Source organism: Lethenteron reissneri, chromosome 8, assembly GCF_015708825.2.
Source record: "Lethenteron reissneri isolate LAM-NWPU_2019-01 chromosome 8, ASM1570882v1, whole genome shotgun sequence".
Lineage (NCBI taxonomy): Eukaryota > Metazoa > Chordata > Hyperoartia > Petromyzontiformes > Petromyzontidae > Lethenteron > Lethenteron reissneri.
The window spans coordinates 5,496,048-5,523,266 of NC_083786.1; the positions used below are offsets into that span (position 1 = coordinate 5,496,048).

Sequence of the window (27,219 nt, forward strand, 5' to 3'; positions counted from 1 at the left end):
GACTATGACCAGTTCAGATATTACTCGGCACAGATGTTCGCCGTGCTCGCGAATGTAATTCTGAGGGCCCAGTTCATAGCGCAACGCTCGCCAACCACTGCGCCACCGCTCTTCATATAAACCCCACCACCACCACACGCACCCACCCAGACCCTACCCACACTACACACCTCGCACACCCACTGCGCCCTGAAGCCGCCAGGTGGCGCTGCAGCTCCACGCGTTTCCATACGGCTCCGGTCACCGTGAGTAGCTCGACAGAGTATATTGCCTTCGATACGGTTTGGTTGTGAGTGCCGTGCTGTGTACGATTATACGTGCGCACTGCTGGGTACTGCTATCGGCGGGGGCTTCATTTCCTAGCGATTATATCCCGGGTCGCTAGCAGATTTGAGTCGGTGTCAACTTGGCGAGTAGTAGCACAGAGATAGATATACTGGATGTGGTGTGCCCAGTTCAAAATGTTTTCCGGGTCAACCCAAATAAACCGCGGCTGACATTAAGCCCAGCACTAAACGCACAGACTCCTATTTCACACCACGTGGGTGTTTGTAACCGATATCAACAGTACCATGGAGGGGTTCTTACGACATAAATATGGCCAGATCACTGCATGACCAAACCCAAAAATCGTTTATGAATCGCACACAAGATACACACACACAACACAAACAATACATGCCTATAAGTCATATGCAGCCGCCTCTGCCAATCCACAGCTGGACAATACAACCACTGTTGTGATCGATACGATTACACAGTCACTGCGCGCACACAAAGCTGAGCTCTGCTATTATCCCTCATGTAGCCATTCGCCCAAACGTGTATTTATCGGTACCCGCCAGCGTGAAAAATAAGAACAAAATTTTTCTTTCAGCGTTTTACCACCGAATCACAAAGACGTGCGATTGAATAATTGTTAAAGGGTTACCAGTGTGTGTTGGAGAGAAGATTATTTTCGAATAAGGAATCTGATTTGAACCCTCTACACAATGTTACAAATATCAAGTGTCAATACTTGAGACCGTATTTGTGCCAAGCTTTCTGCCCATGGTGGACACCGGTCGTGGTGGTGGACGCCTCAGCGCCGCCTGGCGGCTCGAGTGCGCGGGTTGACAGCAGAGCAACATTGTCGAGTTGTAAGATCGTGCTCACCGTCTTTAGCATCCCCTACTCACCAGCGTGGCTAAGTATGGTAAAAAAAAAACCCTGTTACACGCACGGTGTGGACAGGCCCTGATCCAGCAGCAGAGTGACATGTGTGGTTATCGCGCTGCAATTACGTGCGTGGTTATACCGTGCGCGTGGTCATCTCGTTTTCGTAAACTGGTGTTATCACATGAGTGGGGTCCCTAGGGCCGAGTAACGGGGGAGGAAGACATCCCCTCTGGAGCTGGGGTCTCTCCAGGGATACGTGGGGAGGCGCAAGCACACAAAGACACAGACAAACCCAGCGACAGACACAAACACACCGAGATAAAACACATATACTTAAGACACAAACACAGTGACACAGAGGTACACAAGAACAAACACTGGGACACGAGCCCATACAACATAAACGCTGTAACAACAATAACCCAGGTCCACCAGAGAAACACGAACTCGGTCACAAGCCAAGACACAAGTCCAAGCAGAGCCTGGGTGGTGGGGGGGGGGAGACGCACGTGTCACAAACTCCACGTGGGTCACACATGGCCCCCACGGGCGCCAATAGAGACCGCCGTGCCCACGTGCGAGGCAGCTGCGCGCCACACACAGATTGCGTCTCATTTTATTTGATCGTCTTCTAAGAGAGCTACAAATTCCAGGAGGAAACACAAATAATAATAATAAACACAACGCAAATCGATAACTTCTGCTACGCACAGATTATTAAGCTTTTACTTTTAGAAAAAACTCTATTGCAGCACCAAAAAAACATGACAACCAGCGACCTGAATGAGTCAAACGAGTTTAAAACATTGATAGTCACAAACAGCGGACACTTATAAAAACATAATACCTGAATCACGCCGCATAAGGGAAATTAGTAGAAAATGTGATTTCATTGAGATTTATGTCGTTAAGAGCTTGCGCGAGCTTGCGGAGGCAGCCTGCGCAAGCTGCGGTTGGTTTCGTGGCACAGACCCCATGCATAGGACTGCGCCGGGGCGGGGACGTAGGGGGGGGGGCCCAGGGTGCATGACCCCCCCCCCATTCTTCTGCCTCGCCATCTACAAAAATGAGGCCAACGAACGGTTCCAACACTCAACCCCAAAAGATGGGCCCAGGCCCCAGGCCCCAGGCAACAGGCATCCCCACCTCACCAGTATGGCCGGGCTCGCTACACAGTGAACCTCACCAGTACAGCCGGACCGTCTCGCTCGTACAGCCGTACCTGCCTTCCGGTGAGCTGCCTCACTAGGTCCAATGGCCCTTTCTTCAGTCTTGGACACAAGGCCGAATACCCCAAGAACAGGCCGAGGCATTGACTGGAAACATTTTAGGCTGAGGCCAGTGTCTAGGCTGGTTGAAGCCGGAGCCTCTGGGTCGAGGCCAGAGTCCAGGCTGGGTTATTTAAGAGAGCCGAGAAAGTGTACCCAAGCCAGCCACAATGCCAAGGACTCGTCTCGACGACCCAAGAATGCCCATGTTTCACGGCGACAGCTGTGCCTTCCTTACCAGCACCGCAGTACCTGTCTCACAAGGAACACCTGCAGCTGCTGGACAAGCACTGTCCAGCAGCAGAGTGGCTTGTCCCATCTGACGGGGCTGCACAAGTGCGGTTGTAGTGGACCGACCTGACACATTGACCGAACGAGTGCCGTGTCCAGGATTTGGCGCCATACGGCAGCTCCTGCTAGCTCGGCGGCGGCACATGGCAGCGCACCGAGGCCCCAACACAGACGTCGGCTTCACTCGCTCTCACCAGTCCCGAGGTGAGGATCAGCTGCCACGACCCCCCCGATCCGTCTCTCCCCCAACGTGACGCCCCACTCTACCGTGACCCCTCACAAGAAGGAAAACATCGCCGCCCTCCGCTACACGTGTAAATCATCGTCAACACACAACCACACCACCACAATACTGGCTAGAAGGGAACAGCAGGCGACTACAATAGACCGACTACAGTAACACACGCCTCTCGTGCACGCCCCCCCCCTTCCCCCCCTCAACTCCGTGACTTCAGCAGCCCCGGGCGCCACTGCGTTACAGCGCCAACGACTTCCCCCATGCGGCAATAGCCTCCGTGCGCGGGCGATACAACTCCACATGTCTCCATGTGGCGCCACATTGCTCCAGACGGCTCTGCGTAGCCTGCGACAGCTCCTCCTCCGCGTGGTTGCTGCAAGGTTAGGTGAGCGAGAGGTGGAGACCCAGGGACCCCCCGGGCTGCGCGAGGAATCACCAACCCAGGCGGTGGCGACGTCCGACGTGACCGGCAGAGTGCGACGGGGCTGGGGGGAGACCGATGGTGCCACTCCCTCCCACGCAGTCTGCCCCCGCCTCCCCTGCCCAACCCAAACGCTGCTGCTGCCACCGCTTGACATGAGTTGACGCATCCGGGCGCGCGGGGCCGGGGTGCAGAGGTATCCCCCCGCTCGGATGCCATCACCAGTGTGCAAACTTCTTCTTCTCCTCCTCCCTCCTCCCCGCATTCTCCATCTCCTTCTCTCCCTCCTCCTCTGTCCATCCATCCCTCCTCCCTCTCTCCATCCTTTCCTCCATCCCTCCCTTCTCTCACTTGTCCCCACCCCATGGCAGTGCTCTCCTTTAGCTAACTGTCCATGTTGCTGCCTTCATCTGAAAATCACAAACGAGGAACGGTTTGAGGATTGAGGAAAATGCTGCGACTGCTCAAACAGCAGGGGTAGAAGTCGGGGCGTGGTGAAGAGGGGCGGTGATGTATGTATTATGATTAACTTATTTCACATCGTATTTAGCCAACCGTGAAAATCGGAGGTGCAGTGAGGGGTCACAGGTGAATGGCGACTGGTAAAGGGTTGTAATCTATCTTCACCTGTCATTACATCTCAGAACGCACACAAAATTATTCAAACATGTCGACCAAGTGCGCACAGATTCGGAATCACCACAACAACAAAAACACCAATTACTGCGAGAAGCAATAGAAATAAATACAAAAAAACTAAATGAGAATGTGTTGTCTGGGTTCAACGCGTGAGTAATTGTTCACAAATAATTTACAAGTGCCTCGACGTTGCACTCCAATTGATTTCACGCTCAATGCAGCGGTATGGCCAGGCAGGCTGTTCCAGGTAATCAGTGGGGATGACAATGAGGGGCGATGGTTGAGGAGGAACTATTTTATCCCTGCGCATGATGGCAGCAATGTGTTCAGGAGCTCGATGCCAATGTCGAGGTCTGCTGGCAAGGACGAGACGGCTTCAGGAGAGAGAGGCCTCGATTTAAAGCTTTCGTGACTGCAGGGATTCATCTTCTTGGTTCATTCGGTAAAGTCACGTAGAAGGGAAGTAATAAAATAATAAAAATAAAACATAATAAAATATGTTTTATTTTTATTATTTTATTACTTCCCTTCTACGTGACTTTACCGAAAGAACCAATAAGAGAGAAAGCCTGTGTAGTTTTGCTCATCCTCCTCCATGGAAGGAACATAGACGATCGTGGTTCACTATCGGATCACGTTACGACAAACGCGGCATCGTGGCTTGTCTCGGTTGAGGGGCGACAGGCGAGGAGCGTGGTGATGTGAGGGGCGTGGTGATGTGAGGAGCGTGGTGATGCGAGGGGCGTGGTGATGTGAGGGGCGTGGTGATGCGAGGGGCGTGGTGATGTGAGGGGCGTGGTGATGTGAGGAGCGTGGTGATGCGAGGGGCGTGGTGATGTGAGGGGCGTGGTGATGTGAGGGGCGTGGTGATGCGAGGGGCGTGGTGATGTGAGGGGCGTGGTGATGTGAGGGGCGTGGTGATGTGAGGGGCGTGGTGATGCGAGGAGCGTGGTGATGCGAGGGGCGTGGTGATGCGAGGGGCGTGGTGATGCGAGGGGCGTGGTGATGCGAGGGGCGTGGTGATGCGAGGGGCGTGGTGATGCGAGGGGCGTGGTGATGCGAGGGGCGTGGTGATGCGAGGGGCGTGGTGATGCGAGGGGCGTGGTGATGCGAGGGGCGGTGAACATCACCGTGGGAGTCGCTCTCGTCGTGGGCCGCGTGCTCGCCGGGCAGCCGCTCTCCGGCAGGCTGGGTGGGCGGTGCAGGGCCCCAGATGCGCACGGTGCCATCGTCCGAGGCGCTGGCCAGCATGGCGGGTAGGCGCGGGTTCCAGCTCACGCAGTTCACCGTGTGGCTGTGCCCGGCCAACACCGCAATAGGCAGCTCCCCGCGCTTGTGCCATACGTACACCTTGTGGTCTGCGGGGACAAGAGACATGGGCAAGGGCTGTTAGCGACCACCTATGCAGGCCGGCATTGCACACGAAGTGGGTGGGTGGCCAGCTAACAGCACGCTGGCCACCTTCGTCTCCTCAGTGTTGATGTTTACACACCACACCCCAGATACTCATCTATGGCCGAGTCGACCTAGGGGAGGCCCAGGGCCGGGTCATATATTCACCACCGCCTTTTGTCATGAGTAGGAATCGAACTCGGGTCCACAGTACAGTGTGTTAACCACTGCTCTACCACTCTCCCCACACACATACATGTACATACACGTGTACAGACACCCATACGCACACACGTAGACATGTGCACACGTACGCACACTTGTGAATATGCGAGCCTGGACATTTGTGTGCGTGCGAATGAGTACGTGTGTCTGCATTGAATGGAAGTGCATGTGTCTGCACGAGTGTGTACACGAGTGTATCCGTACGCAAGCACGTGGATCTAGGTGTGTATGCTGCTGGAGCAGGTGTGTAGCTGTATATGCGCACGCATGTGTCCGTATGTATTCACCTCTACGAGGTCATTGCCTCGAATGTTTGCGTGTGAGTGTGCGCCTGAACCTTCGCTGCCACTGGCAATGAAGTCTTCGTGTAGGCCCCCGAAGGCCGAGTGGATTGTGTAGAAACCCTGGGTGGCTCCCTGGTACTTCCGCACCAACACACGGTCCTGCAGGTCCCAGAGGTGGACGCCCTGCTCGCCCCAAACCACACACCAAGTGCTGTTAGCGAGCACCTATAAAATCCGGTACAACACACCAAAAAGGGGTGGGGATGTGGCCAAATCCATGCCCGGCTACCTTTGTCTCCACACACAGACCATGCCCACCACAATCCGCAAATTCGCGATCCGCAAACTCAAAGCCAAATGGGAAAACTCGGGTTTTGTTCCCGATACCACCTTTGGTTTTATGTTACCCTACATCAACCCATTAATCACGAAGTATTTTGAATGTAAAATTTGAAATATTTTCGAGTGTTAAATATAACTTGCACGGAATTAGTATAGAAGAAATAAAATAATGTAGTGTACAATACTGTACATTACAGGAAGAACATTTTGTGCGGCTGAACTACACAGCCTCACTAGAGGCTGGGAACACTGCGTGACCTGGGACCCGCGATGGGCCGCTTGGAAGACAAGACGGAGACAAGACGGAGCGCGTGTTCTTCCGCAATGCAGAACATACCCGTTTACACACCACACCAGGTACTCATTGAGACTAAGTGGACCTAGGGGAGGCACAGGACCGGTTCAGATATTCGTCACTGGTGTTGGCCATTAGCGGGAATCAAACTTGGGTCACCGGGTTCATAGCACAGAGTGATTACCACGACACTAGCGCTACACGCATACAGGTGATCTCATCCGCCCACAACCAACTAACAAGCCCCCCCCCCCCGCTTTGTGTGAGAGACTGAGCGAGTTACTCACCTGAGTGAGAGACTCACCTGAGTGGCCACATTGAGCAACGCGAGCCTCCCGTTCCTGGACACAGTGAAGGCCATTATGGGGTGGTCCTCCTGGACACTAGAAGAGGGAGGGGCAGGGTTATTGCGTGGCCATCCTTCCACAGGGCCTTTCCCTACAGAGCCTTCCTTCCACAGGGCCTTGCCTTATAGGGCCTTTCCATACGAAGCCATCCCCTACAGGGCTTTCCTTCCACAGGATCTTCGTCTAGAGCAGTGGTTCGCAACCTCTCTGGACCCCTCCAACCACTGCCAACCCTCAAGGTGAATGTCACGGAGCAGCAAGCTCAAGGGTAGTTGAAACTACTAGTAGTCATCATTGCACCTGGTGTCGGTAGTAACTCCGCGGAGCAATTCCCATGGTCCCGCGCAGCACTGGGCTGCAACCATTGTCCGAGAAGACGCTACTCTCCAGGGCGTTGCTACCATGGGATTCAGGCTCAGTGGAGATTTCAGTTACATTGGCACCATAAATAAAACAACATTTCTTATTGTGTGAATGTGGGAGCGAGGGTGTGAGCGAGTGTGACCGAGCGAGCGTGCCAGTGAGCAGATAAGCACGTGATTACTTGAGCAAGTGAGCAAGCGCGCGAGATGCTTACATGTTGCGGTCCGTGAGCTCCTCGAAGTTGTATCCGCGAATACGCTGGTGTGTGTCGGACGCCAGCACCGTCTTGCCATCACCAACGCAGCACAGGCACTGTACACGCACGCCCTCCCAAGAGTCTAGCACGTTCCCCTCTAGGTCCTGCAAACACGCACACACAGCATGCCACCACGGTTTGACGCGCGATGTACTGCGATGGGCACCGTATGCTGGGCTGCATGCTCGGTTGTGCTGCTCGCCGTGTGGTGCTGCTGGCTCCCGGAGTAATCACACACACCGATAGAACTGCCCGTAGTACTCACACACTGGTAGAACTGCCCGCGCTGGCCGCCTGTGACGAAGCGCTTGCCGTCAGGGTTCCAGGCGGCGCAGGTCAGGCTGTCCTCGTGCGACTGTGACATCTTCACCTTGAGTTCTCCGGTCTGCAGGGGAATCAGCAGCAGCTCCGTCAGTCCAAACACGTTAGTAAACACGAATCAAATCATTTTAGAATTCAACATAAAGCAGAGGCGGTTATTGATGAATGATGCAGAACTCACCGATTCACTCCAGTAACTCTGCTCACTGGTGGTCAGTCGTCTCCTTTTCACTCTTCTATTGCTACTACAATGGTTACTGTTCCTGTGTACTTGTCATTGATTCCATTCCCTCCCATGTTGAGGACTCGGTCTGCCAGACACTGTTTCGTCCCACCCACACTGACTGAAGGTCACAACTCACTCACCCACTCAACCACTCATTCACTCTCTACACTGCAGATTACAACACTTATACTTCGGCTTATTCCCTCTCATTGCTCCCCTGTGGAATTCACTGTCATCATCATCATCTTCTCCCAAGCTCCTATAATAATCTTGCGTGATTACTTGAGATATGCGTTCACTATTATATAATACTTCTCTGATAGTTCATATTTGTTGCTGGCTGCCTGACGCTTTGGGTCTGAGCTCAGCAACAGGCTGAGAGACGGGCATGGCTGCGTACGCACACCTGCACGTTCCACAGCCAAAGCTCGGAGCAGTCGTCGGGCCCGCAGGCGATGAGGTGCGCATCGTCGGGGCTCCAGGCGAGGTAGGAGACTCCATACGTGTGTCCCTCCAGCGTGCGTGCCACCTTGAGCTGCTGGCTCTCCTGCCATGCATCACACCATGCGCATCACGTGACATGTAGCGCAGAGCACGTGCAGCGCGATGCACGCAACACATCCATCACACGCTAAAGTCTACACTGCCGCCTCCTATGGTGCAGCGTGGTGTGTGTGACCGTGCAGTGTGGTGGTGCAGGGTGGCAGGCAGTGCAGTGCAGGGTCGTGTGTAGTGCAGTTCAAAGTGGTACAGGGTGGTGCGCAGTGCGGTATGAAGTGTGGTGCAAGGTGGTGTGTAGGGATGTGTGCTGTGCAAGGCAGTGCAGTGTGGTGTGCGGTGCTCTGACCATGTCCACGTCCCACAAGATGACGGTGGAGTCCTTGGAGCCCGTCGCGAGTTTGCTACCGTCGTTTGAGAATTTGCAGAACCAGACCTCGTTGCAGTGCTCGGTGAGGATCTGCCGCGTGTAGCATGGGAACTGTTTCCTATGCTCACATGGGGTCACACGGGATGGAGAGGGCCAGGCTATGAGCCCTCAATGGAAGTATTTGGGCAGGAGTACGTACGAGCACACAGCGAGAGAACGCACAACAACACGCGCACCTTAAGAGCGTAGATGCCCACTCACTCACCGCCACGAGTACCACCACCACTGAAGCATGCACTCGCTCAGGCACTCTCGTATACCAGCACGGGTGGGGGGCTAATAGTGGGGAAGGCGGAGGGGGGGTGTGGTGCCACGCGGCGCTACCGGCTGCAGGAGTGGTCGGAGTAGAGGGAGACGCTGTCAAGCGAGGGCTCGTGCCGCGTGTTGTGGTAGACGCAGCGGTCGCGCTGCAGCTCTACCGCCTGGCGCAGCAGCGTCTGCAGCCGGTGCGGGGGCAGCATCACGGACGGCGGCAGGTACGCTAGCGACACCAACAGGGGGCAGCACGCACACGGGGAGAGGCGCAGTTAGCACCGTTGCGCTCACTATGCATTTTCCTCCACCTCCCTTTGGTGTCGGGCCGGTAGTAATTCACTTTTATTTCACCGAGAAATGGAACATAACCCGATTGTAGCAATGTGACTCACGGTCTCATTCGCAGCGGTGCCCGGTAAGCCAGAGCACACTGACGGCACCTGCTCTTACAGCAATGTGTAGGATACACGGGATCTTTTATCATTGTTTCGTCTCTGTGCGTTTTTAAACACATCTCCATTTTTTATTTTCAGATCCCTTTCTCGTTAGGTCACTTGGGAAAAGGCGACGTGGGTTTGTGGGTGCGTGCCCGTGTGTTGCGTGTGGACGTGAGCATTTCTGCAAGCGTACTTGTGCGTACACCTTTGTGTGCACAGTTGCGTACCCCTGATGTTTCTGAGTGTACGTGGTTATATTCTTCAGACACGTCACATCGAGGCGGCGCGATTAGTGGTGAGGCCGATAGTTAAATGTTGAAGTGCAGTTTTATTGAGGGACTAAGTGTTGTCTTGGTGTGGTCTGGGACTGTTTTTGTTGTTGTATTGCTGCCTTGTCCAAGATTGCATTTGGTGGAAAAAATTGGCAGGAATTAATGTACTTGTGCAATTGATACTTGTATACATTATTTATTAATATTTAGTGACTTGCTTGGCTTTTCTCTATTTTGCATGCCAATTGTTTTTTAAATTTTTTGCTTTGTAACTTTCTGACCCGCCCCGACTGGACATCTGTGAAAAAAGAGCTTCGTGGCTTGTCGGATTCTTCCAGTTTAAATAAAGATTTTGATTCTGACTCGACTAGACATTGTAACAGACTACGTTGTTCTTGCAGTCAATTACTCGGGCCCCCTTACAAACGGTGCCCCCCCCCCACATCCTGCCTCCTGAAGGTGGGAAACCCCCACCCCCCCCAAAGAGCCACAGCCAACGTGACGCAATGCGGGAGATGTTGCCAATTACGTCACCAAGCCCCGCCCATCACCTTCCGTCCAGTGTCACAACCAGGAACAGAACGGAGAATTTTTTTTCAAAATTATTTTAAAGTTATCCGATTGGACAAATAATCAAATCAATAATCAATATAAGAGTCAATCGCTCAGACCGTGGGATGAGAGCCTAGCATTTGAGAGGGAGAGTGGGATGAGAGTCCAGTTCTACTCGCGAGTGAAACGCACGGTTGTGGGTCGCGGTCTCACTCTGCAGCTTCTCCAGGAGTTTGGAGCGAGAGGCGGAGCCCTTCCCATCCCACGCCGCCTTCTCGCGCAGCCCCGCTGCATCGCTGCACATCATATACCTGCCCGCAAGCACACAAACATCCCCCCAGTAGCCTTTAATAGACTGTTGGGGCAAGTTCCATTAGCGAGCACCTATTCAAGCCGACACGGCACACAAGGGGGTGGGTGGCTAACAGCATGACCGCTGCCTTGGTCTGCACCAGGTATTTGTTTATGGCCGAGTCCACCTAGGGCAGGCCCATAACCGGTTCAAATATTATTAGACACTGTTATTGGTCTTGAGCGGGAATTGAACTCTGGTCGTAGAACATTGCGCTAGCCACTACACTACCGCTTCACACATGGACACATGAGCAAACATGCGTGGGCACACATTTACATGAACACACACACATACGTAACAAGACTGGGACACAATTGGCAAATACGGACGCAGAAAACACGCGCGTGTGAACACACAGCCAACACATAGGGATTCACGCATACATACATACACACATACATACAGCTTTACCAAAATACACATGCGTCATACACACAGACTCACGCACACACCTGCACACACCTACACGTGATCAGATAGGAAAACAATGAGAATATAAAGTGACAAATATATACAGGATTAACAAAACACACAGCCACGCATGCACACCCCAAGCAAAGAGCCACAATAACAAGCACAGGGGAGCACGGCTCGACAAGCCAAGCGCATGACGGTTGAAGCTCCACTGTTGCTTCGCTGCCAAGGACATTAATCAGTAGCGCAATCAGACGGTGCAAATAAAACTCAGCCAGGAAATTAATTGGGCCGACGCCGGCTGCTTCAGCCCCCCCCCACGCCAGCTCCATCAGCTGGAGTCTCGTGGAATCACAAGCGTGTAGCGTCACAACTCCAATTGGCAGCGGAAGCGACACCACGGGAAGGAGATGCCACCTAGGGGCAATGCGCATCATCACGCGTACCAACCTGTCGCGTCACAAACACCCACAAACGCCCATGCACCCTCACGGCGTTGCACAAATGCAGTCAGCGTGGGTTGATGCATTGTGAGATCACTGACAGCGCCCATGGCAAAGTGAACAGTGCCAGCTGCACGTGGCAGATGGCGCCGTGAGCGGTCGTCATTCCGACCTCGCCATCTGTAATGCTGGCCAATGGCTCTCGGCGCTTGCGTGCGGCAGCAGCAGCGCCGTGATTCCAGGACCGTGGCCAGAGTGGAAGGGCGCTGCTTCAAGCATTGCCTGAGATTCTAAGGGCCACATTGATAAGGGCAGCACCGCCTCTTGCGATCACTTTGGCAGAAGGATTCAAACACCTATTTATTACGAACCTATCGATTTGCATTGGCAGCGATTCGATGAATGCCCATGATTTGATTGAAGAATTAATAACATTTATCTAGTTCGGATTTGATGGATGAGCCTCTGCGGCTGTGCTGACGCTCACCATGCACAAAGAGCCAGGCAGGGGAGCCACCTGTGGGTCGCCCTCTCAGCTAGGTCCCAGCATGCACCGGGGCCGTGTGCACATAATCACCATCTAACAACTATCGTCAATAATTCTGCTTTGAAGCAGAGCAATTGCCCAAATCATCACTTACTCTTCAATATTCCCTCCTCAGGGTGATGTAATCGTCGAATGTGTTGAGAGTTTGTTTTTTTGCTTGTGCACTACAGCCAACACAGTATTACTAAATGTTCTGCATAATATTCCCATCCATAATATGTCACCCCATTGTTGGATCAAGGCGACGTTAACAGTGGTGAAAGTTTGACCATCCATCACCAAGACCGGTTCGAGCATCACTCGCCACCGAGTGATATCCAAAGCATGGCCAGGAATTGAACTCGAGTCGCTGGGTTTATAGTGCAGTGCTCTAACCACATTGCCACCACTTCGGTCATAATTTTATTGAGTGGAACTGGGTTTGTTCAGGAGCCACTGTCGAGGTTTTACTCCTGGTTGTGAGTGGAGATCTCAGCTAACCATGCAGCAGCTCAACGTCTCACCCTTTTGAACCCTGGTTAGACCACGCACGCACAGACGACTGTTTCAGTTTCTATGAAACTTAGGCAAGAATAAAAACTAAAAAATAATCCGCACAGGCAAAGCAGGAGGAATCTAAGTTCCCTGGCACGCGCCGCCAGTGGCAATGAGGGGAGGTCGCTATTTGTTATGCGGAGACAGAGAAAGGGGCGAGGGAATGAAATGAATAAATAAGGACGAGCGAATAAATATTAACCAAGGAAACAGAGACAAACGGCTCCACCCGAACGCGGGGAGGGGCTGGCAGGGTAGGGGAGGTAGTTGTGGAGGGAGGGAGGGAATGGCTGGGCGGGTGTGCGGGGAGGGGGGCGAGACTGCATTTTCCTGTTGAGCAGGATGGTCCGCAGGTCAAACCGCAGCCCAAGTAATTGGTCTGGGTTAATGACCGAGCTGCCCCCCCCCCCCCGCGCGTCACATTCACACGACAGAGCCAGTGTACACTCGCTCATTGCAGGGCAGGGGTTGGGGTCAGGTGGGCAATGGGGTCAGGTGGGCAAGGAGGTCGCACACAATCAGGGAAACCAAAGGGTCCAGGCCACAAGGCCTCAGCAGAGCTCATTGGGCCACCATCACCTTCACCATCGACCCTGAAATCCTGGAATCACGGGGGGGCGGCCACAAGGGAGGAAGGGCGAGGGGTCCACGTTCCTGGGTCATCCCAGATAGTGTGGTGCCGTCAAAGTGAGTGACACCGCACCGTTATAACGTTCTCCCCCCAACTCCCCAATATGGCTGCAACTGACTGCAGTGCTCTGCGTATTTAATCTCACACACGAGTTGCCCAGTGAACGCAATCAACGAATGACTGCTGGGCAAGCGCTCTGTGAAGGAGCCTTAACTAGAGTGGGGAGAAACTCGCAAGGTGCGTGCCGCTCTGCAGAGCTATCGCCGGGCAGGGTGTGGGATGGTAGGGGCAGTGTGTGGTGTGCAGTGGAGCGGTGTGTACAGTGGAGTGGTGTGTGTATTGGCACGGTGTGGCCAGGGAGTGTGCGGGGTGCCGTGTGGAGACTTGCGGCACCTGGAGCCGCTTTTGGGGTGGTGTGGTGTGTGCTGCAGTTTCTGCGATGTGTGTGTTGCATGTTGTGGTGTGTGTGGTGCGCAGTTAATTGCAGTATGCATTGCAGTGTTGTACGGCGCATGGGGTGGTTCACAGTGCAACGCGTGTGGTGCGGTGTGCACCCACCGAGTGTGCGGCGCACGCACGGTGCAGCACGTGACAGGTAGTGCAGTGTGCGATGCAGCACGTGACAGGTAGTGCAGTGTGCGGTGCAGCACGTGACAGGTAGTGCAATGTGCGGTGCGGTGCGTGGTGCGTACCCGCTGAGCGCGTGGATGCGCTCCGTGTTGTACTTGAGCGGTGTGAGCTCGTGCCTGAGCACCTGCAGGGCCTCGAGCACGGCACCGTCCTCCAGCCGCTCCAGGTACTTCTGCTCCAGCAGCAGGAAGCGCATGCGCTGCACCGGCACCGCACGTTAGGTGGCACCACACCATTTACCACACTCCGCACTGCACCACATCATACCATACAATGCACCATACCTCGCACCGCATCATGCACGGAACTGCACGTCACACACAAGTGAACACACGTGTGCTCACAGGATAGTATGTAGGTGAATGGTGCAATTCAGCTACTCACCAGCATCCCCCGCGCGGACCGGACGAGAGATTTCAGCTCATTGAGGTCGGCTTCTGCCTGCAGTACAAACAGACAACAGCAGAAGCAGCAAGGAGGAAACATCATCCACAGATTCTCAAGTGCCCTCCAAAATGCGTCGTCCTTGGGCGTATTCAAATCGTGACAATACGGTAACCTTTCCAAGCCGCACAATTAGATGACGCAATACACCGCGCACAAAGTCATGCAATAGTCTCGAGACTCAGCGTGACGTTCTTGGGTAAACGAGGGGAATCATAATAATAAGTGGCGGATATATGCTGGCACCCCGGGGTCTGTGTGAGGCGAGAGCTGAGTGTCATTTGCAAGAAGCCAAATGGATACATTTCCAGAGTCCTGCACCCAGATTCCCAACGGAAACTCCGGGAGGAACCTGCAGCTTCCGACTGATGCCTGGCAGGTGTCTCTTGTCCAACTGGAAGCGTCTCTGATCGTAGATCTGGCTAGAGTTGAGAAACCCTTTCCACACGGGTGACGCTCCTGTGTGTCTCAGTCGAGGGCAAGTGGAAATGAACGCAGAATCTTGAGACAAGCTCACAGCTACGATAAAAAATATATATTAAATGAAAACAGCCTTGGCACTGCCGGGAACATTTATACGCCGGCTTGGCGGGAGAGGGGTAGTGAGCACAAGGCTGGGCTGGGGTCACGACTGGTTTATTGAGGCTAAATTTAGCCCACAGATGTCTCAGCCACTCGCCTACAGCAACAGCACGAAAATATAAAACAAACACTCTCCCTCCGTTACTAGAACGATGAAAAACAATAAACAGCCACAAGGGCTGCTGCAGCTGGGCATCGGTAATCGAACCAGACCAGTAACCGAGCTTGAGAGCCACATTGAGGGTCGCAGAAAATTCCTTTAGAAACTCACGCAGCCATTTCACGGTGCCTGCGTTTCACAGAGCTCCACTCACTCGCGGCATATCCCTTTTGCTGCTCCACCCGCCTCGAGCCGTGCCACGGCACAGGAAGTCTCCATCAAAACCAACAAGCGGCTCGTTCACAACTCGAGCGCTCAGTAAGGACAGGGTGGCGAAAGGCTACCACGGTTACCACAAACGAGCACGTGTGAGAGTGCCCATGTGTGTGTTGGTGTGTACTCTATGTAGGAGGGAGTGGTGGTGTAGCGGTTAGCGCGCTGCGCTATGAACCTGGCGACCCGGGTTCGATTCCCGCTTACGGCCAACACCAGTGACGATTATCTGAACCGGTCCTGAGCCTCCCCTAGGTCGACTCAGCCTGAAATGAGTACCTGGTGTGGTGTGTAAACATCGCCGCTGGGGAGACAAAGACGGTCGGACGTGGTGCTGGCCACCCACCCCCTCGTGTACCGTTCCGGCCTTCATAGGTGCTCGCTAACAGCACTTGCCCTACAGTCTGTTAAGGCTATACAGGGGATCTTTGTCTTTGTATTGTGGTGTAAACATCAGCACTGGGGAGACAAAGGCGCTAGGCGTAATTCTGGCCACACCACATCATCGTGCGTTGTGCCGGCCTTCATGAGGTGCTCACTAACAGCTGCAACAGCCTGTGCAGGTTACACTGGGGATCTTTGTCTTTGTATACACGGGTATTTGCGTGCCGTGTGTGTACTGTACGTTCCGTGTGTGCGTCACCTTCTCCCAGTCACCGTCCATCACGTGGCTGCGGAAGCGTGCGGCGGTTGGGTGCTCCAGCCGGCACCCGGCCTCCTGCATGAGCAGATCCACGGTTTGGCTGGAAACACAAAAGATTGGAGACTAACTCACCCGCTCGCTGAACTCGCCCGTCACACTGCAAACTGGGTGAGAGGGTGGTGCAGCTGTAACACTTGGGTCTCACAGCAAGATAGACCGGGGTTCAATTCATGACGTTAGCACCTTCCTGTGTGGAGTTTGTGTTTTTCCCCCCTGTTGTGCAGTGTGTGTGTAGTCAACATCGCCACCAGGGAGATAAAGGCAGCCGGGCGCGGTGTTGGCCACCCACCCTCCCGTGTGCTGTGCTGGCCTTCATAGGTGCTCGCTAACAGCACTTGCCCCAAGAGTCTATTAAATATATAGGGGATTTTTTTTTTGTGTGGAGTAAGTTTTGTATGGGTTTTCTCCAGTTTTTCTGGTTTCTTCACATAACTAAACACATGTCATGTAATTGGTGTTAGTAAAACATCAAAATACAGGACATTCCTGAAGAAGAGTGCAAGTATATACGATATATACTTGCACTTTAACTTCACTCACTACAACACCGCTCTTACCACACTCACAATTACCATACCTCATACTCATCACCCTCACTCGCCACACTCCTCACCACTGTGCTCGCACTCACCACCGTGGCACCCACGAATTTGGTGACCCACGTCACTCTTGCAAATTATACTTATCCTGGTCTCTTGAGTTATCACCTGGTTAAATAAAATAAACTTGAGACGTGAACTCGAACTACACCCACGGCAACGGCAGTCTCACTCAACTCGCCCACATTGAACTCACCAAAGTCCTTGGCACCTCCCACGTCCCAGAGACAATCCTGCCCCATCACATCCTGACCCCGACTCGAACCTGTTCGGCTTTATATCCCCATTTGCCCCAGGGTATCCAGCTTCCATTCAGCCGTGGTGCACGATTGTCAATAAATTTATTAGTTTTGTCAATCTCACGTCCATGACCCCCGTCTGTGGCTCCCCCACACACTCTCTGCCCAGATCACACAATGAGTGGAAACCAGACTCGAGGTGGGGCTCAATCGGCCCGATTATGGTGGAGGCTCAGAGACTTGTACGTCATAGACGCGACAGCCTCAATGACCCAACCCTCCACCCTGGGGTTCAGCTCGGTTACCCGGACCCCGGGGGCAGTACCTGGAATCTAGGTGGGTGGTGATGCAGCCACTGACACCAAAGGGGGAGGGGAAGGGGACAGTCAAAGGCAAAAGACATAATTTACAGAGGGCAGGGAGATTGACCCATAGCTGCTCATAATGGAGAAATTGCCACCCATGTGCGTCACGCTGCAACACACAGACACGCAGATAGATATAGGTGTTAAATCAGCACAGAGCCACACACACAGGTTGTGGTACAAATATTAAACCCCCCAATATAGTCGACACAGGCTGTTGGGGCAAGTGCTGCTAGTGAGCACCTATGAAGGTCGGTACTGTGTATGTGGCGGTGGTGTGGCCAACGCAATGGCCACCTTTATGCTGATGTTTACACACAACACTTGTTACTCATTTAATTATGAGTCGACCTAGGGGACACACAGGATGGGTTCTTCTATCACTCACCACGGATGTTAACTGTGGCTACGATTTAAATATAGGCGACCTGGTTCTTAGATTATTAGCACAATGTGCTTACCACGGCACCACACAGGAATACAAAGATACATACACACACACAGGTGTACATAGATAATACAGCTACACACATACATGCAAACACAAGTGTACAAATTTACTCCCAGATGTCCACAGAGGTACACACACACTAGGGACGTGCGGTCAGGGGAGGCAGGGGAGGCAGAGCCTCACCTGCCATACTCCAATGAAAAAAGCTGTTACGAAAAGTAAAAAAAAGAATAATGAAATAAAATAAATATAAAGATTTTTCCACTGATCTGTGTTATAAATGTAATTTCTGTACGATTCCAATCATTTTTATAGTCAAATGCACCAAATTTGCGGAGCTCCGCTGCAAATACAGGAAGAGACGAGAGGTGAGGCGAAGACGAGCTCAGCCTCCCCTCTGATTGCGCAACCCCTCAGTAACTGGATGGAGCGCGGGCAATAAGCGTGTGTCTGTTACTATCTCAGTATCTCACCAATGTAATGTTTGTAGACCCCTTCATTTCACGTCCTCGCCTTCCATACTCCAGGTAACTTAATTCACGTATGTGTATAAAGATATTTAGGCTCGCTGGTCTCGTCATGAAACTGCAATGAAAAAGCACCAGGGGAGGCAGCTATCACATCTGCCTCACCTGAGGGGGACGTGTCTAACACGCCCCCTCAGTGTGTGAATCTGGCTCTGACACTCGCCAGTGCCTCCCCAGCCATTTACCTCACCGCACGTCACTGACACACACAAAGGTAAAATAAAGTGTACACACAGGAACACACACGCACAATCGTACTCTCAAGTACACACAGACACGCGAAACTAAACGCAGTACAAAGGCATATACACAATGACTTCACTCGAAATATCTCGCACAAGGAGTAGAAACCGAGACCCAAGGTGGGTTTTATTTGTCCAGATTATGGTGGCGGCTGTTGTTGCTGGCTACTTGGCATTTTGAGCCCTTGGGCCTGTGTTCATCAACCGCGATAAACAACCACATGGAGCGCCACACATATAGGTGTACACATCGGTGTACACCAGCTTGCTAGGCACCCTTGCCAAAGGAACTGTGTCTCATGTTGCCTGAACCGGGTTGTTTTCCATCAACCAGCGATTTAAAAACTGAACTTCTCCCACAACTGGTGCCGGCACTACCACATGCTTTGGGAGCTTGTGGAGAACGCAGGAACCCGGCACCACGGACCCACATCAGGGGAGCTTTAATCCCAGCCTGGGCAGTGAGTGTACAGAGCTGAGGATAGGATCAGCTCTGCTGACACTCACAGGGCCAACACTCATTTGCACGTTTTCCACAGAGCTTAGACAAAGATGTCCTTATAAACAACGTCCGTGCCTATGACCAATTCCCCTGATCTCGTTAGATCTCGGGAACTTATTGGGGTTCGGCTTGGATAGTGTATGGATGAATGGGCAACCGTCCAGTGCATAACGCAGGTGTTATAGGCTGCTGTAGGTCTGCATTGTGGACTGCAGCGGGCAGTGCCACAAGCCAATTGTGCTCTCTGCCTTCACCAATCCACGCTGACCAACACAATGAAGTATGGTCAACACGACCCAAACGAGGTCCTCACCCACCAGTGTAATGACAAGAGGGGCTGTATATAAACATGTCCTGTACCCAGTGTTAACAAAGATTTTTTTTAAAAATCCCTCCTATAGCCTAAACAGACTGTAGGGCAAGTGCTGTTCGTGAGTACCTATGAAGGCCGCCACGGGCACATGAAGGGGTGGGTGGCCAACACCACACTCGGCCGCCTTTGTCTTCCAAGTGGCGATGTTTAAACACTACACCAGGTACTCATTAGAGACTGAGTCGACCTAGGGGAGGCCCAGGACCGGTTTAGATAATCGTCATTGGTGTTCGCCGTGAGCGGGAATCGAACTCGGGATGCCAGGTACACAGCGCAGCACGCTAAGCAATACACTACCGCTCCCCACGCCCAGTTTAGACAAACAGTGTTTACACGAACCTAAAACTCCACCCACAAAGTGTTTACACTCGGATGTACGTATGCACAACGTTAATCACTGACTGCCCGCGAAGGAGCGGACTAATGTATACACGGCCCATCACATGTCATGGCGCTCGGGGGCCTTAGGCTGAGAGCGCACCTAGCCTGGTACCCAGTTGCCTTGTACCAGTTGCTTTGTACCAGGCTTTGGTGAGATCACTGCTACTTGGTGATGAATAACTCTTATAATGCTGCTGCTGTTGTTGTCACGCACTGAATGCACACGTCACTGTTATATAATCACCAGCGTTATCAGAGAAGCAAACAGAAAGATCACCAGCACAATAATCAACATCTTCCTCAACATCCACCGTCATCCGAGCCGTGACTGTAACCCAGGTCCCACGGTGTGGATGATAGGGTTGGAGTCTGGCACAAGGCGAGTGAGACGCTGGATTGCTGTGTGTGGTGGTGATGGTGGTGGTGATGATGATGATACGTCCCCACGGCCTTTAATTAGACTCGCGCACGTGACGTGGTGGGCTGTTTACAGCTGAGAGCACAAAACCAACTCACCACCAACACTCACAATGACCCTCACACTCACCACGACACTCACCCTCATCACGACACTCACTCACCACCTCACAATGATCCTCACCACCGACACTCACCCTCACCAAGACACTCACACTAACCTCAAGCAAACAATGACCCTCACACTCACCACGATACTCACCCTCATCACGACACTCATTCATCACATCACAATGATCCTCACCACCGACACTCACCAAGACACTCACACTAACCTCAAGCACACAATGACCCTCACACTCACCACGACACTCACCCTCATCACGACACTCATTCATCACATCACAATGATCCTCACCACCGACACTCACCAAGACACTCACACTAACCTCAAGCACACAATGACCCTCACACTCACCACGACACTCACCCTCATCACGACACTCACTCACCACCTCACAATGATCCTCACCACCGACACTCACCAAGACACTCACACTAACCTCAAGCACACAATGACCCTCACACTCACCACGACACTCACCCTCATCACGACACTCACTCACCACCTCACAATGATCCTCACCACCGACACTCACCCTCACCAAGACACTCACACCAACCTCAAGCACACAATGACCCTCACACTCACCACGACACTCACCCTCATCACGACACTCACCACTTCACAATGATCCTCACCACCGACACTCACCCTCACCAAGACACTCACACTAACCTCAATCAAGCAATGACCCTCACACTCACCATGATATTCCCCTCATCACGACACTCACTCACCACCTCACAATGATCCTCACCACCGACACTCACCCTCACCAAGACACTCACACTAACCTCAATCACACAATGACCCTCACACTCACCATGATACTCCCCTCCTCACGACACTCACTCACCACCTCACAATGATCCTCACCACCAACACTCACCAAGACACTCACACTAACCTCAAGCACACAATGACCCTCACACTCACCACGACACTCACTCTCATCACGACACTCACTCACCACCTCACAATGATCCTCACCACCGACACTCACCTCACCAAGACACTCACACTAACCTCAAGCACACAATGACCCTCACACTCACCACGACACTCACCCTCATCACGACACTCACTCACCACCTCACAATGAATCCTCACCACCGACACTCACTCACCACCTCACAATGATCCTCACCACCGACACTCACACTAACCTCAAGCACACAATGACCCTCACACTCACCACGATACTCACCCTCATCACGACATTCATTCATCACATCACAATGATCCTCACACTCACCCTCTCCGAGACACTCATCAGGATCTTCACTTACCACAAACCTCAACACAACTGACTTACCACGTCACTCACCCTCACCTCCACGACCCTCACACTCACAACCTCTTCACAATGACCCGAATACTCACCCTCACTCACTACAACGCCATCCTCAATACCTCCAAATGACCATTACATTCGCCCACACCAGGACAATCACCCAGTAAAGTGCAACCCGTCTTATTTACTTGTTTATATTCGAATGTGTGTTAAATTATTGTTCAACACTGTATAGTCTAGATTTGATACATTTAAAATGTTTTAAAATATTATGTTGCATTTGAAGTGACTTTGTGTAACCCATGTTGCCCTTGCAAAAGAGGCCATGTATCAAGTGTCTCAATAGGCATGTGTTTAATCTGCTGGTTTAATAAAGGACGTTAATGCCCTCACCACGACCCTCACTCACCACGACCTTCACACTCAACCACGGCCCTCACCATGACACACTCGTCATCCTCCACCTTAACCACGACCCTAAACCCCTCACTTCAGCCCTCACTACGACACAATCTCACCGAGGGCCTCACCATGACCGTCAAATTAGCATCACTCTCACCACGACTTTCATCGCCACCCTCACCAACACAATGACCGTACTCCTCTCTCAGTTCTAGACTTGAAGCTTTCGTGACTGCAAGGAATCATATTCTTAGGTGTTTTCGGTAAAGTCACGTAGGTAAAACATCATTCCGTCCCTCACCCTTCTTACTCACTCACTACAAGCCCTATGCTGGGCTTTTATTCTCGCGACCCTCACCTCGACCCCGAGCCCGTACCTCATAAGACCCTCCCGTCTACTTCACTCATGATTATAAACAAGGGTGAGTGGTGAGGGTGGCGGGGTGAGTGGTGTGGGTGGCGGGGTGAGTGGTGAGGGTGTCAGGGTGAGTGGTGAGGGTGTCAGGGTGAGTGGTGAGGGTGGTGAGGGTGGCGGGGTGAGTGGTGAGGGTGGTGAGGGTGGCGGGGTGAGTGGTGAGGGTGTCAGGGTGAGTGGTGAGGGTGGTGAGGGTGGCGGGGTGAGTGGTGAGGGTGGCGGGGTGAGGGTGGCGGGGTGAGGGTGGCGGGGTGAGTGGTGAGAGTGTCAGGGTGAGTGGTGAGGGTGGTGAGGGTGGCGGGGTGAAGGTGTCAGGGTGAGTGGTGAGGGTGGTGAGGGTGTCAGGGTGAGCGGTTCGTGGTGAGGTACCGACGTGTCAGCCTGAGCAGTAAAGCCCCGAGCCCCCAGGGGGTGCGTGCCACGCTCCGCTCACCTGAGGCCCAGGCCGTGGAGGTACTGGCCGATGACCCTCACCACGTCCTGCTCCGTCTGCGAGAGCGAGGGCCGCTTCTTCTTGGCCGTCGCCTCCTCTTTGGGGAGCCCATTCGCCACGAGGCCTCCCCCGCCGGCCTCGCCGTTCTGCAGCGGCGCCGCGTCAGGCGCGCCGTTCGCTTGCATCGCGGCCTCCCCGGGCCCCCCTTGGGGTCTCCCCCTCGCTGCCTTTACACAACCCCCCGGGTCCCCTGGGTGCCCTGTGTCCCCACGGTACCCTCCTCCGCCTCCGGCTTCTCTCACCGCCCGCGCCGCCGAGCTCGACAACCCGCGATCAGAGAGCCCGCGACGGCCTCGATCGGCTCGGCTCGGCTCGGTCTCGAACGCGCAACGATTCGGGTTCGGCACGAGGTTCTGGTTCGACTCGTCACGGCTGGAGCTGTTGTTGACTCGTCACGGCTGGGGCTGTTGTTGACTCGTCGCTGGTGCTGATCGCGGCCCCCGGGGGTCTCTGCGGCTCCGGTCACTCGCGGCCGCCTCCTCGCTCCCCTCTCGGCTTTTGTGTTTGCCGAGTGACGTCATCACAACACGGCGAGTCGCGCGCCGCGCGCGGGGCTCGCCGGGAAACACCGCCGCCCCCGTGACTTCCGGGTGCCGGGGCAGGAAGTAAACACGAAGCACGTGGCCTGCGGCGTGGAGGTGCTGTGTGGTGGTGGGGCATTGTGGAGGGGCGGAGGTGGTGGGGTTGGCATCGTGGAGGGGCGGAGGGGGTGGGGCACGTGGAGGGGTAGAGAGGTAGGGGCAGAGAGGGGCACGTGGAGGGGTAGAGAGGTAGGGGCAGAGAGGGGCACGTGGAGGGGTAGAGAGGTAGGGGCAGAGAGGGGCACGTGGAGGGGTAGAGAGGTAGGGGCAGAGAGGGGCACGTGGAGGGGTAGAGAGGTAGGGGCAGAGAGGGGCACGTGGAGGGGTAGAGAGGTAGGGGCAGAGAGGGGCACGTGGAGGGGCAGAGGTGATGGGACACCTGGAGGGGTAGAGGTGATGGGACACCTGGAGGGGTAGAGGTGGTGGGGTACGTGGAGGGGCAGAGGGGTAGGGGCAGAGGGGGGCACGTGGAGGGGTAGAGGGGTAGGGGCAGAGGGGGGCACGTGGAGGGGCAGAGGTGATGGGGCACGTGGAGGGACAAAGGGGTGCGGCACATGGAAGAACAGAGAGGTGGGGCATGTGGAGGGGAAAAGGGGGGGGGAGACGTGGATGGAAAGGAGGACGGGGCTTGTGGAAGAACAGAGGGGTGGGCACATGGAGGGACAGAGGGGGGACGTGGAAGGACAGGGGTGAGGCACGTGGAGGGGTAGAGGGGGCCTCAAGGCTGGACCTCAGTGCAGTGTCAACTGTTACCATTGAAGCATGGAGGCCTACGTTTCGGGAAAGGATAACTTGTCAGTCAGGGCTGTCAATTGAAAGAGCTCAACTCTGAAGGGCCATTTGTGGCGCGTCATCCGTAATGGCGCGTTTACAATGGCGGAGTGAAATAATTTTAACGCTGAGTCATGATAACGGCAAAAGGAAGCTACGATAAATGCCTTAAAATAGTCCCCATGGTATTGACCATCACAACTCCGTGTGACTCACGGGGCGCGGTGATGGGCGTCCCTCCCACTCTTCTCTGGCCTCTATTGTGAATGAGGGCCATTACCAAAACGTCACCTCTTATATACCTGCTATTTTAAAGGAAGTTTTGACGATTGAGTTTTTATTTATGAATTATACATGGGGTAGATAGATGGGTAAGGCGGCAGAAAAAATATTTAAGCTGATGCTGAATACAAATTATGATGAAATAACAGCCTTTATATTGGGCCGATTACATAATGAAATATTTCAGTATTTGTTCATCTTTAGGGGACCCGCAATGACAATTGTCCTTGTGCGGCACAAGGTGTTTCAGCAACGGTGTTCGTGAAAATCCGTCTGCCAGTAGAGGTCGTTGTCGCTATTGTGGTCACTAAAAACACATTCCTGCGGAGGGAGCTGGTAGGAACGTTGGGTTGCTCGGTCAATGGCCAGGGTCAACGGCGGCGTGGTGTATTCCGCAAATATGCCCGACTGTGAGGGCGGGCACAAGCCGGCGTGAGTAGGTTAAATGTTGAGTTTTATAAGGGCACCACAGGGTGACCAGCCCCTCCCCACCCAGCCCCACCCTTCCCACCCACCCAGCCCCTCCCCACCCTCCCCACCCAGCCCTTCCCCACCCTCCCCACCCAGCCCCTCCCTGCACGACGGACACAATAATCCCCTGTGGGTTGGTGTAACCAGGAGGTTCCTACCAGTATTAAGTAACTGTGAAGTGAATTATAAATGGATGTGGCGCCTTTAACACAGTGAAAGGGAATTCCACATTAGTCGTCTTCGCAAGGGAACTTAATTGTTTCAGCAACACAACTTACTCGTAGGAAGCTCTCTCCAGCCAAGCCCCGTGCTCACGTTGCATCCCCTTTTATGCGTCCTCGTTCCTTCTGGGACCATCCACAAGGTTCTCATCACACCCTTTCCACCAACACTGTCGCTTGGTATCTTTCTCTCCCTCTGTCCTCTCTCCCTCGTTCCACTTTCTCAACATATCTCCAAGTCAGCCATTCTCATGGTTCCTCCCCCTTGGCTGTCCTCCCAGGCGTCCTTTATTAGTTATTTAAGGTGTCCTCGCACGACACAGGGAACGGAAGACGACGAAAGTAATCCAGGTTATCTGAAGCCACAAGAAGAAGCAAGCTGCAGGAACGGAGATGTAGAGCAAGTGCGTGAACGTACCAAGTAATACACACAGGAGGAGCACGAGGGATACGACTGTGGCTGTCCTTCACAGCATAGGACGTACGTGTTATACAAACTGAAAAGGAATTTACACTTCGATTTAAAGCTTTCGTGACTGCAGGGATTCATCTTCTTGGTTATTTCGGTAAAGTCACGTAGAAGGGAAATAATAAAATAATAAAAAGAAAACATAAAATTATTCTCACGACGTTTCGGCCACAACAATATTTAAGCTTCCAACCCAGCTTAAATAGACGCTCCAAGCCTGGTGGTGTTTCATTCAGACGCTGTCTCCACGACAGACCTGTTCTTCACCTGAGGACGGCTGCTTGCGTTGTGGCCGAAACGTCGTGAGAATTATTTCGTTATGTTTTATTTTTATTATTTCCCTTCTACGTGACTTTACCGAAAGAACCAAGAAGAGGAGTTTACACGTTTCTTGCCATCAACCACTTTAGCCCATCAACCGAGACCTCAACAACGTTCCTCGTTGCCGCCGGCTCATAGTCCCGACCCCCCTTCTGGGACCGCACTGAAGTCACCATCCTAGAATAGAACCCAGATCACTCTGTGGTGAACAGATTGGAACAACGCGTACGTCCAGAAAAAAACGCCTCGTTCGAGACCCAAACATCGCACGAACACCTGCTGGCTTTGGCTTTCCTCCTCAAAGGTACCGGTGTCATATCAACCGCATCAGAACTTCAACAGGCTGATGTAGCACATCTCCGACATGAATGGAAAATTGAAGACGCAAGTCACAACAAGTGTGACCGGCCATGCAAACCAAACTATGGACCATACAGCAAAAACCACTGTAGTCTGCGCTTCTACATTGGAGGAGGAACAGCAAAACGACACGAACTCTCCTAAAGCCAGCCGACCTCGACATTGCCATTTAACTCCTGCACATATTGCTGCCATCGTACGCAAAGGTGCAATAGAAACGCACTTGTTGTAAGTTACACACTAAACAATACGATCATCGTTGACATACCGTACGATATTTTATCGCGGGGACCTTAGTGGCCACCAAAGCGTCAATGCCACCCAAGTTGCTTTGAGCGGCTTCTGTCTGAGCGATCGACTTCTGCCTGAGCGAGCGACTCCTGTCGGATGACTTCTGTCTGAGCGAGCGACTCCTGTCGGATGACTTCTGTCTGAGCGAGCGACTTCTATCTGAGCGAGCGACTCCTGTCTGAGCGAGCTACTCCTGTCGGATGACTTCTGTCTGAGCCAGCGACTTCTGTCTGAGCGAGCGACTCCTGTCGGATGACTTCTGTCTGAGCGAGCGACTCCTGTCGGATGACTTCTGTCTGAGCGAGTGACTCCTGTCGGATGACTTCTGTCTGAGCGAGCGACTCCTGTCGGATGACTTCTGTCTGAGCGAGCGACTCCTGTCGGATGACTTCTGTCTGAGCGAGCGACTCCTGTTGGATGACTTCTGTCTGAGCGAGCGACTCCTGTCGGATGACTTCTGTC

The 27,219-nt window shown here is 53.3% G+C and overlaps 1 protein-coding gene across 2 annotated transcripts; it reads right to left on the reverse strand.

Annotated features, from left to right (window-relative positions):
• Window positions 1-893: 893 nt before the first annotated feature.
• Window positions 894-23,546, reverse strand: LOC133360277 (WD repeat-containing protein 26-like). 2 transcript variants are annotated; one of them, XM_061578916.1, is made up of 14 exons: window positions 22,931-23,546; window positions 16,107-16,206; window positions 14,449-14,505; window positions 14,127-14,263; window positions 10,703-10,821; window positions 9,319-9,475; window positions 8,914-9,052; window positions 8,473-8,613; window positions 7,785-7,904; window positions 7,478-7,623; window positions 6,858-6,936; window positions 5,970-6,099; window positions 5,146-5,373; window positions 894-3,786 (listed from the first exon to the last, which is right to left on the reverse strand). In XM_061578916.1, the coding sequence occupies exons 1-14, from the start codon at window positions 23,113-23,115 to the stop codon at window positions 3,761-3,763; spliced, it is 1,764 nt and encodes a 587-aa protein (XP_061434900.1). In that variant the 5' UTR covers window positions 23,116-23,546; the 3' UTR covers window positions 894-3,760. The 2 variants fall into 2 exon arrangements, with proteins under 2 accessions (XP_061434900.1, XP_061434908.1); XM_061578924.1 differs by having other exon boundaries at window positions 895-3,786; window positions 10,724-10,821; window positions 22,931-23,544.
• Window positions 23,547-27,219: the final 3,673 nt, after the last annotated feature.